The sequence below is a fragment of the Rhinoraja longicauda genome, chromosome 34 (genome assembly GCF_053455715.1).
Source record: "Rhinoraja longicauda isolate Sanriku21f chromosome 34, sRhiLon1.1, whole genome shotgun sequence".
Lineage (NCBI taxonomy): Eukaryota > Metazoa > Chordata > Chondrichthyes > Rajiformes > Arhynchobatidae > Rhinoraja > Rhinoraja longicauda.
The window spans coordinates 22,094,226-22,105,946 of record NC_135986.1 but is presented as its reverse complement, the minus strand read 5'-3'; the positions used below and the strand labels follow the sequence as shown (position 1 = coordinate 22,105,946).

General features: G+C 42.4%; 1 protein-coding gene across 2 annotated transcripts in view; it reads left to right on the top strand.

The window, feature by feature from the left end:
* The first annotated feature begins 485 nt into the window (after window positions 1-485).
* The window catches only part of LOC144609413 (breast cancer metastasis-suppressor 1 homolog), a 25,874-nt gene continuing 14,638 nt past the window's right edge, over window positions 486-11,721 (top strand). The window contains exons 1-2 of one of the 2 annotated variants that reach the window (XM_078427887.1): window positions 486-899; window positions 7,624-7,781. In XM_078427887.1, coding sequence (XP_078284013.1) covers window positions 7,628-7,781 — 154 coding nt within the window. In that variant the 5' untranslated portion in view covers window positions 486-899; window positions 7,624-7,627. The remainder of the gene's footprint in view (window positions 900-7,623; window positions 7,782-11,721) is intronic. The other variant, XM_078427886.1, reaches the window with a different exon arrangement.

Below are 11,721 nucleotides of genomic sequence, written 5' to 3'. Positions count from 1 at the left end.
CTCCGCGCAGCCGAACCCGTTGATTGGCCCATCCCGCCCCTTAGCCTGTTGATTGGCCAGTCGTCCACGCTCGTTCCGCCCCCTCACCGCAACCGAGCCCGTTAATTGGCCAGTCATCCAAGCTCGTCCCGCCCCCAAGCCCGTTGTTTGGCCAGCCACCCACACTCATCCCGCCCCCTCCGCGCAGCCGAGCCCGTTGATTGGGCCGGCGCGCCCCTCCCACCAGGCAGCCGAGCCCGTTGATTGACCAGGCACCCACACCCGTCCCGCCCCCACGCAGCCGAGCCCGTTGGTTGGCCAGAGAACCCGTCAGTCACAGCCGCCCCGCCCCCATCCCTCTCCGCCTTGATCGCTAGTTCCTTCCTGTTGTTAAAAAAAAAAGTTGCTGAAGGCAGCTCCGGACAAAAAAAAACGTTCATCGCATCTCTCCCCCTCTCTCTCTCTCTCACAGAATAATAAAACAATAAGCATTCTCACAAATTAATCTTTTTGAAAAAAAAGTTTGGGGGGGGGGGGGGGGTTGGAGAAAATAAATAATTAATAATTATTAAAAGGCAATTACGAGTGAGAATAGACGGTGGACTTACGGGCACGACCGCCGCCACCGGCCGCAGACGGCGACTGGGCAGCGCGAGAGCCAGGCCGGCCGGCCGGATGGATGGCCAGAGCCTCCTGGAACCTTCCAGAGCCCGTTGACCGTTACTCTTAAAGGCGCCCCCCCCTCTCCCTTCAAAAAAAACTCCAAGAAAACTAAACAAAATCCACTTTTCTTTTTGAAGAAACACTCTGGCACTCTCGTGTGGCATTTCAATTTTCCACCCCGCATCGCTACCGCTTGGAAACTGGACACTTTCAGCAGCAGCAGCAGCAGCAGCAGCAGCAGTGCCGGCCTCGGAGCGGTGAGTAAAGTCTTCCCCTTTTTAAAAAACAACATTAAAACTTTTAACATCTTCTCTCGGATTATACTCTATGTGGTTTGTTTTTTGTTTCTCCCCTGATTTCAGCGATTAAACTAAAAAATGTTTCTCTACTGATTTCAGTAATTAAAGTAAAAAATGTTTCTCTACTAATACATGTTTCTCCACTAATTTCAGCGATTAAACTAAAAAATGTTTCTCTCCTGATTTAAACAATTAAACTATTAAATAATTCTCTACTAAAAAATGTTTCTCTCCTGATTTCAACAATTAAACTATTAAATAATTCTCTACTAATAAATGTTTCTCCCCTGAGTTCAGCGATTAAACTAAAAAACGTTTCTCTCCTGATTTCAGCGATTAAACTAAAAAAGTTTCTCTCCTGATTTCAACAATTAAACTATTAGATGATTCTCTACTAATAAATGTTTCTCCCCTAATTTCAGCAATTAAGCTATTAAATGATTCTCTACTAATATAAATGTTTCTCTCCTGATTTCAACAATTAAACTATTAAATGATTCTCTACTAATAAATGTTTCTCCCCTAATTTCAACAATTAAACTATTAAATGATTCTCTACTAATAAATGTTTCTCCCCTAATTTCAGCAATTAAGCTATTAAATGATTCTCTACTAATATAAATGTTTCTCTCCTGATTTCAACAATTAAATGATTCTATACTAATATAAATGTTTCTCTCCTGATTTCAGTAATTAAACTAATAAATGTTTCTCTCCTGATTTCAGTAAACTAAAAAATGATTCTCTACTAATAAATGTTTCTCCCCTAATTTCAACAATTAAACTAAAAAATGATTCTCTACTAATAAATGTTTCTCCCCTGAGTTCAGCGATTAAACTAAAAAATGTTACTCTCCTGATTTCAGCGATTAAACTATTAAATGATTCTCCACTAATAAATGTTTCTCCACTAATTTCAGCGATTAAGCTATTAAATGATTCTCTACTAATATAAATGGTTCTCCCCTGATTTCAGCAATTAAACTAAAAAATGATTCTCTACTAATAAATGTTTCTCCCCTAATTTCAGCGATTAAACTATTAAATGATTCTCTACTAATAAATGTTTCCCTCCTGATTTCAGCGATTAAACTATTAAATGATTCTCTACTAATAAATGTTTCTCTCCTGATTTCAGCGATTAAACTAAAAAATCATTCTCTATTAATAAACGTTTCCCTCCTGATTTCAGTGATTAAACTAAAAAACTTTTAATATCTTCTCTCGGATTAAACTCTATGTGTTTGTTTTTTGTTTCTCTTAAATTTATTAAACTAATAAATGTTTCTCTCCTGATTTCAGCGATTAAACTATTAAATGATTCTCTACTAATAAAAATGTTTCTTCCCTGATTTCAGCGATTAAACTATTAAATGATTCTCCACTAATAAATGTTTCTCCACTAATTTCAGCGATTAAACTATTAGATGATTCTCTACTGATAAATGTTTCTCCCCTAATTTCAGCGATTAAACTATTAAATGATTCTCTACTAATAAAAATGTTTCTTCCCTGATTTCAGCGATTAAACTATTAAATGATTCTCTACTAATAAAAATGTTTCTTCCCTGATTTCAGCGATTAAACTATTAAATGATTCTCTACTAATAAATGTTTCTCCATTAATTTCAGCGATTAAACTATTAGATGATTCTCTACTGATAAATGTTTCTCCCCTAATTTCAGCGATTAAACTATTAAATGATTCTCTACTAATAAATGTTTCTCTCCTGATTTCAGCGATTAAACTATTAAATGATTCTCTACTAATAAATGTTTCTCCCCTAATTTCAGCGATTAAACTATTAAATGATTCTCTACTAATAAATGTTTCTCCCCTGATTTCAGCGATTAAACTAATAAATGAATGATTCTCTACTAATAAAAATGTTTCTCCTGATTTCAGCGATTAAACCAATAAATAAATAATTCTCTACTAATATAAATGTCTCTCTCCTGATTTCAGCGATTAAACTAATAAATGCATCGTTTTCGCGTCAAAGAAGTTTCGGGTTTGTTTCTGCTCCCCAACATTAAGTTTCGCCTTCACTTTCTCTCCAGCTGCTGCTTTTGTTCCATTTTAAAAAAAAAAAAATTTTTTTAAACATGCATTTAAATGAACAACAAATCTAACTGAATCATCTTTTTATGGCAACAGAGATTGTCGTCAGAAAAAAAAGTTAAGATGATTCAGTTAAAAGTTCATTTAAAACTGCACTTCCAGGGAAAAAAATCATCAAAGATGGTCAAGGATAATGTATTCAAAGTTAAGAATTAATACTAAGTAATTCATGACAATTGTTGGTATAAAATGTATTTAAAAATATGTTTAGAATATACTTATTGCCTTTACATTTTAATTTCTTTCAGTTTAAATGAACAACAACTTTAACTGAATCGTCTTAAGTTAACTTTTTATGGCAACAGATATTGTCGTCAGAAAAAAAAAGTTAAGATGATTCAGTTAAAAGTTGTTGATTTAAAACTGTACTTCCAGGGAAAAAAATCATCAAAGATAGTCAATAAAACCTATTCAAAGTTAAGAATGAATATCAAGTAATTCATCACAATTGTTGGTATAAAATGTATTTGAAAATATGTTTAGAATGTACTTATTGGCTTCACATTTTAATTACTTTCAGTTTAAATGAACAACAACTTTAACTGAATCTTCTTAACTTAACTTTTTATGACAACAGAAAAAAAAAGTTGAGATGATTCGGTTAAAAGTTGTTCATTTAGAACTGCACTTCCAGGGAAAAAATCATCAAAGATGGTCAAGGATAGCGTATTCAAAGTTAAGAATTAATTTTAAGTAATTCATCACAATTGTTGGTGTAAAATGATTCCAGTTATGCATTTGCTTTCAAAGTATCTTCAGCACATTACTTTAATAGAACTATGTTTAGAGTGTAATTATTGGCTTTACATTTTAATTACTTTCAGTTTAAATGAACAACTTTAACTGAATCATCTTTTTATGGCAACAGATATTGTCGTCAGAAAAAAAAAGTTAAGATCGTTCAGTTAAAAGTTGTTCATTTAAAACTGCAATTCCAGGGGGAAAATCATCAAAGATAGTCAAGGATAATGTATTCAAAGTTAAGAATTAATTTAAAGTAATTCATGACAATTGTTGGTATAAAATGTATTTGAAAATATGTTTAGAATGTACTTATTGGCTTTACATTTTAATTACTTTCAGTTTAAATGAATAACAACTTTAACTGAATCATCTTAACTTAACTTTTTATAGCAACAGATATTGTGGTAAGAAAAAAAAGTTGAGATGATTCGGTTAAAAGTTATTCATTTAGAACTGTATGTAGAACTGTATGTAGTTATTCATTTAGAACTGTATGTAGGTTAATTGGCTGGGTAAATGTAAAAATTGTCCCTAGTGGGTGTAGGATAGTGTTAATGTACGGGGATCACTGGGCGGCACGGACTTGGAGGGCCGAAAAGGCCTGTTTCCGGCTGTATATATATGATATGATATGATATGATAACTGCACTTCCAGGAAAAAAATCATCAAAGATAGTCAAGTATTATTCAATAAAACTTATTTAAAGTTAAGAATTAATATTAATTAATTCATGACAATTGTTGGTATAAAATGATTCCTGTTATGCATTTGAAAATATCCATTTGGTTCTAAAAGTCTTCAATCCGTCTGACTTGTTTAAATGTTTTTAAAAAATAATCATTTGAATTTGTTTAAAATCTAACCTTTTTTAAGATTTCCATTTTATTTGATGACCTGGTTTTCTTCAAATTCTTTATGTTGCAATTCAAATTTTTAGTGCTTTTGATTTCTTTCAAAGTATCTTTAGTACATTACTTTAATAGAACTATGTTTAGAGTGTACTTATTGGCTTTATGTTTTAATTGCTTTCAATTTTTTAAGAAGCCTTAAAATGTTTCATTTTATAATCAGTATAAGAAAATAACTGCAGATGCTGGTACAAATCGATTTATTCACAAAATGCTGGAGTAACTCAGCAGGTCAGGCAGCATCTCGGGAGAGAAGGAATGGGTGACGTTTCGGATCGAGACCCTTCTTCAGACTGAAGAAGGGTCTCGACCCGAAACGTCACCCATTCCTTCTCTCCCGAGATGCTGCCTGACCTGCTGAGTTACTCCAGCATTTTGTGAATAAATCATTTTATAATCACCTTGACATTTATTTATTCGTAAGAGTTATATTCATGATCAATCTCAAAATAACCTAAAGCCCTCAATAATCAATGAAATACCTGTGACATTTTGTATGTCATGGAATGTATTAAAAAATTATTAATATTTTGCTTAATTTTGTGTTTTTGAGTGAACCTTTAACTTAAAATCAATGTCAATTCTCAGCATTTGAAACCAAAATTGCCATTCAATTTCACATGAATCTTTTCTTGATAAATATTAGTCTCAAGAGTCTCAATGATTCTCTTGTGCTGATGTTTTTCAAAATACTGTTTTCCAAATGTGGTGTGCTACTTGTCCTGAGATGAAGCAATCTCACGGATGTTTGCAGCATATTAGCATTGTGTAACAGTGCCTGGGTGAAGTTTATAAGCCCCATGCTGTATAGGGTGAACGTAATACACAGTGTTAGCAGAGGGAGTTGTTTTCAGTGTATTGGGCCTTTAAGACACTAACAGCAAGGGATTACAAGACTAGGACACAAGAAAATATTTGTTGAGCACTTACAGCACAGAAGCAGGCCCTTCGACCCACAAAGCTTGTGCCGAACATGATGCCTAGCTGAAGATGGACCCAAAAAGTTGGAGTAACTCAGCGGGTCAGGCATCTCTGAGAAAAGGAATAGGCAGGTTGAAACCCTTTCGGGTTGAAACCCTTCTTTCAACCCGAAATGTCACATTTTCTTTTCCTCCAGAGATGTTGCCTGACCTGTTGAGTTACTCCAGCATTTTTGTGTCTATCTTCGGTGTAAACCAGCATCTGCAGATTCTTGTGTAGATCCTGGCCTGAAGAAGGGCCTTGACCCGAAATGTCACCCATTCCTCCTCTCCAGAGCGGCCGCCATTGGTGGAGCGGGAGCGCGTGGCCGCTGGCTGGGCGAGGTCACGTGGGGCACGGGACGGTGACGTCACCCATTGTCCCTTATTTGGGAGTGAGGAAGTTGGCAACCCTACTAATACGGGACAAGGGCGGTCCCGTACGGGACAAACCAATTTAGGCCAAAATACGGGATGTCCCGGCTAATACGGGACAGTTGGCAACCCTAGTTATTGGGTTGAGTCAGGATTAGATTGTTGTAGTGGAAATACCTTTGTGTTGAGTTTTAATTTTATGCTCCAGCAGATTATTAGGGTGTGGCATTGGTGGTATAGTGTGTGTGTGGGTGTGTTGTTCTTCAGCATTGCATTCCAGTATTGTGGATTGTGTTTTGAGATTCATGGACGTATGGCTGTCACTGTATCAAACTGGGGTACATACAGTGATATATGTTGGTGGGCTGAAAGTCTGTCACTTTGTAATAAAATACACTACTGCTGGATGCAGGTCTTTTAAATGTGCTATACAAATAAATTGACTTGACTATCATGTTTGTTATCAAATTTTACTGTATAGACAATAGGTGCAGGAGTAGGCCATTCGGCCCTTCAAGCCAGCACCGCCATTCAATGTGATCATGGCTGATCATTCCCAATCAGTACCCCGTTCCTGCTTTCTCCCCATACCCCCTGACTCCGCTATCCTTAAGAGCTCTATCTAGCTCTCTCTTGAATGCATTCAGAGAATTGGCCTCCACTGCCTTCTGAGGCAGAGAATTCCACAGATTCACAACTCTCTGACTGAAAAAGTTTTTCCTCATCTCTGTTCTAAATGGTCCTCATCTCTGTTCTAAATGAGATGACCCGTCGGGTCCAAACCTGCGGGCCCGGCAACCCTCCCCCAACTGCCGGCCCGTGGACCCGTTGCCGGCCGGGGTGTCTCCCCCGGGGGCGGGCGAGGGGGAAGAGGAAAGGGCGGCCATCGCGGCAGCCTAGTAGCAGGAGAGCGTCCGCAAGGAGCTGCCGCAAGCTCGTCCTGCCGGCGGCCATCTTCTTTGACCCTCTGCACCACGGGAGGAAGGTCAGGCACGGGGCACGCCGGGATGGGCGCCGGTCTTCCCGGTGCTGCTGTGCAGAGGAGGGGGGTGGGGGCAAGGCATTTATTAAAGTTTATTAAGTTAATTACTTTTAAAATGTAATGAAACTTGATCAATGCACACCACAGGCGAATGGTGGGCCTAAAATTGTTGCGCTGTCGTGTACCGTTTTGGCTGTATTTCGTTGCATATTTTACTGGTGGATAGAAAACCGTCTGGTGGATACAGGACTGTCACTGTGCAAGTGCCACAGTGCTGGTATGTACAGTCTAGTGTTATAACAGTGGCACATATACTGGGGTACGTGGCGTTCACTGGGTTAGCACTGATAGTTACTTGCTGGGATACGGAACAGTGTGTACACTCTGTCACAACACTGGGATAATGTACTGGTGGTACAGCTCACATTATGTGGGTTAATAATGCAGGTGGGTACATTGGTTATTGTATAACATTGTAATCTAGTTGTAATGAAGACGGTCTTGTTGATGTGTGACTTTGAGGTGGTGTGTTATGTGTGTGTGTGTGTATTTATCCATCTAAAGTGTCCTGACTTTACATTTAATTTAAAGGACAATGCCTGGACAGCAGCCGCAGAGAGACAAAGAAAAGGACGAGGAGAAGGCTGATGAGGAGATGGAGCCTGATTCCCTGGAAAATGAGGAAAGCTCGGATGAAGAGAGTGGCAGTACCTCGGTATCCGAGGAGGAGGAGGGGGAAGACAGCTCAGGTCAGGGAGTGAGGGGCTGTACCTGTGTGTGAGCTCGGCGAGTTTCAGTGCGTACCAGAGCACCGAATGAAAGTCACACTAAACAATGAGCTATGAGCAAACAAAACTTTTATTGCTTGAAAATGCACTTTTCTTTTTCCATTCATCCTTAATGTTTTTCTTCTGTTATTTATTTTCTCTATAAGAAATTTTCTCAAATTTGTAAAAACACAGTAGAAACATAGAAAATAGGTGCATGAGTAGGCCATTCGGCCCTTCGAGCCTGCACCGCCATTCAATATGATCATGGCTGATCATCCAGCTCAGTAACCTGTACCTGCCTTCTCTCCATACCCCCTGATCCCTTTAGCCACAATGGCCACATCTAACTCCCTCTTAAATATAGCCAATGAACTGGCCTCAACTACCTTCTGTGGCAGAGAATTCCACAGACTCACCACTCTCTGTGTGAAGAAATGTTTTCTCATCTCGGTCCTAAAAGACTTCCCCCTTATCCTTAAGCTGTGACCCCTGGTTCTGGACTTCCCCAACATCGGGAACAATCTTCCCGCATCTAGCCTCTCCAACCCCTTAAGAATTTTATATGTTTCTATAAGATCCCCCCTCAGTCTTCTAAATTCCAGCGAGTATAAGCCTAGTCTATCCAGTCTTTCTTCACATGAAAGTCCTGCCATCCCAGGGATCAATCTGGTGAACCTTCTCTGTACTCCCTCTAAGGCTAGAATGTCTTTCATCAGATTAGGAGACCAAAACTGTACACAATACTCCAGGTGCAGTCTCACCAAGGCCATGTACAACTGCAGCAGAACCTCCCTGCTCCTATACTCAAATCCTCTTGCTATGAATGCTAACATACCATTCGCTTTCTTCACTGCCTGCTGCACCTGCACCCTTGCTTTCAATGACTGGTGCACCATGACACCCAGGTCACGTTGTATCTCCCCTTTTCCTAATTGGCCACCATTCAGGTAATATTCTGCTTTCCTGTTCTTGCCGCCAAAGTGGATAACCTCACATTTATCCACATTATATTGCATCTGCCATGCATTTGCCCACTCGCCTAATCTATCCAAGTCACTCTACAGCCTCCTAGCATCCTCCTCGCAGCTAACACTGCCACCCAGCTTCGTGTCATCCGCAAACTTAGATATGTTGCATTCAATTCCCTCGTCCAAATCATTAATATATATTGTAAATAACTGGGGTCCCAGCACTGAGCCTTGCGGTACCCCATTAGTCACTGCCTGCCATTCCGAAAAGGACCCGTTTATTCCTACTCTGCTTCCTGTCTGCCAACCAATTCTCTATCCACCTCAACACTGAACCCCCAATACCGTGTGCTTTAAGTTTGTACACCAATCTCCTATGTGGGACATTGTCGAAGGCCTTCTGAAAGTCCAGATATAACACATCGACTGGTTCTCCCTTATCCACTCTACTAGTTACATCCTCGAAAAATACTATAAGATTCGTCAGACATGATTTGCCTTTCATAAATCCTAATGGCCTAATTCTGCTCCTATACCTTATCATCTGATGAATCTTAATTGGGTTGATCAGCATCTGATGGAATTATGTGCCTGTTTTCGGTCAGTACATTACCTCTTGCACATACACCGATCAGCCAAAACATTATGACCACCTGCCTAATATGCTGTTGGTCCTCCGTGTGCCGCCAAAACAGCACCGACCCGCCGAGGCATGGACTCGACAAGACCCATGAAGGTGTCCTGTGGTCTGACACATTAGCAACAGATCATTCAAGTCCTGTAAGTTGTGAGGTGGAGCTGCCGTGGATCGGACTTGTCGATCCAGCACGTCCCACAGATGCTCAATCGGATTGAGATCTGGAGAATTTGGAGGCATGGGCAACACTGTGAACACTTCATCATGTTCCTCAAACCATTCCCGAACAATGTGTGCAGTGTGGCAGGACGCATTATCCTGCTGAAAGGGGCCACTGCCATCAGGGAATGAAGGGGTGTACCTGGTCTGCAACAATGTTTAGGTAGATGACACGTGTCAAATTGACGTCCACATGAATGGCCGGACGCAGGGTTTCCCAGCAGAACATTGCGCAGAGCATCACACTCCCTCCACCGGCTTGTCGTCTTCACTCAGTCGGTTCGGACCAGACGGGATAGCCTTCGTTGCCCTCGCGCATCGATGAACCTTGGGCGCCCAACACCCTGTCGCCGGTTTGTAGTTTGTCCCTCCTCAGACCACTGTCAGTAGGTACTCACCACTGCTGACCGGGAGCACCCCACAAGCCTTGCCGTTTCAGAGATGCTCTGACCCAGTCGTCTGGCCATAACAATTCACTCAGGTCTTTACTCCTGCCCATTTCTCCTGCATCCAACACATCAACTTCAACAGCTGATTGAACACTTGCTGCCTAATATATCCCACCCCATGACAGGTGCCATTGTAACAACATAACATAACATAACATAACAACACTTTATTGTCACTCGGCTTTTTACACCGAACGAAATTTCAGCAGTCACACAAAACACAGCAAAAAAGAAAAGAACACGGGACACCCGACCCCAACACAAACATCCAACACAGTGACTCCAAACACCCCCTCACTGTGATGGAGGCAACAAAACTTCCCCTCTCTTCCCCCCGCACCCACGGACAGGCAGCTCGACCCCTACCGAGGCAAACGACACGCACAGCCCCCGCAAGGGGATGGAAGGCCCCGCGGCCGAGCCGCCCTGGGCACCGAAACGTCCCGCGGCCGAGCCGCACCGGGCACCGAAACGTCCCGCGGCCGAGCCGCACCGGGCGATGTTAAGTCCAGCGGCCAAGCCGCGCCGGGCACTGAAACGTCCCGCGGCCGAGCCGCACCAGGCACTGAAACGTCCCGCGGCCGAGCCGCACCGGGCGATGTTAAGTCCAGCGGCCGAGCCGCACCGGGCACTGAAACGTCCCGCGGCCGAGCTGCACCGGGCACCGAAACATCCCGCGGCCGAGCCGCACCGAGCGATGTTAAGTCCAGCGGCCGAGCCGCACCGGGCACTGAAACGTCCCGTGGCCGAGCCGCGCTGGCGATGTTAAGTCCAGCGGCCAAGCCGCGCCTGGCACCGAAACGTCCCGTGGCCGAGTCGCGCTGGCGATGTTAAGTCCAGCGGCCGAGCCGCACCGGGCACTGAAAAGTCCCGCAGCCGAGCCGCGCCGACGATGGAAGGCCCCGCGGGCGAGCTGCGCCCCGGGGAAGAGACCTAATAAAAGAAAGGTTTCCCCCGCCCCACCCCCACACCCCACACCCCACCCCCCCACCACACATACACAGCCAAAAACAGAAACAAAAACCATCCCAACACCGACACAAACAAAAAAAAAGAAAAAAAGACAAACAGACTGCCAGAGAGCCGCAGCCGTTAGGCGCAGCCAACTCCTCCCAATAACAAGATAACCAATGTTATTCATTTTGTCTGTCAGTGGTCATAATGTTTTGGCTGATCGGTGTACATATCTGATGTTCATCACAGAGCTTGAATATAATTTGGCCGATCGAGATATATATTAATTTAAACCCTAATTTGCCATTGACTCGATGGGGGCTCCTGAAAGTAGAATGAGGCCTTCATCCCAGTGCTCCGAGACAAGCAGTCCAGTTTTCTACCTCTTTTCCCCCCCATCTATCAAGAAGAAAAGGATAACTGGGCACTTATCGACACTTATCTCACAGCTGACTTTGAATGTTAGTGGTGCAGAATGGCTGTGTACGTAGCAGTCGTAGTGCTTCACTCAATCGTTCTGTTAAAGTTGTTGAGGCATTGAAAAGCTGGAGGGAGAAGGAGATAGGGTCGGGTAAGGTTTCTGTTTGAGTGTGCGGCACGGTGGCGCAGCGGTAGAGTTGCTGCCTTACAGCGCTTGCAATGCCGGAGATTGGGGTTCGATCCCGACCACGGGTGCTGGCTGTACGGAGGTT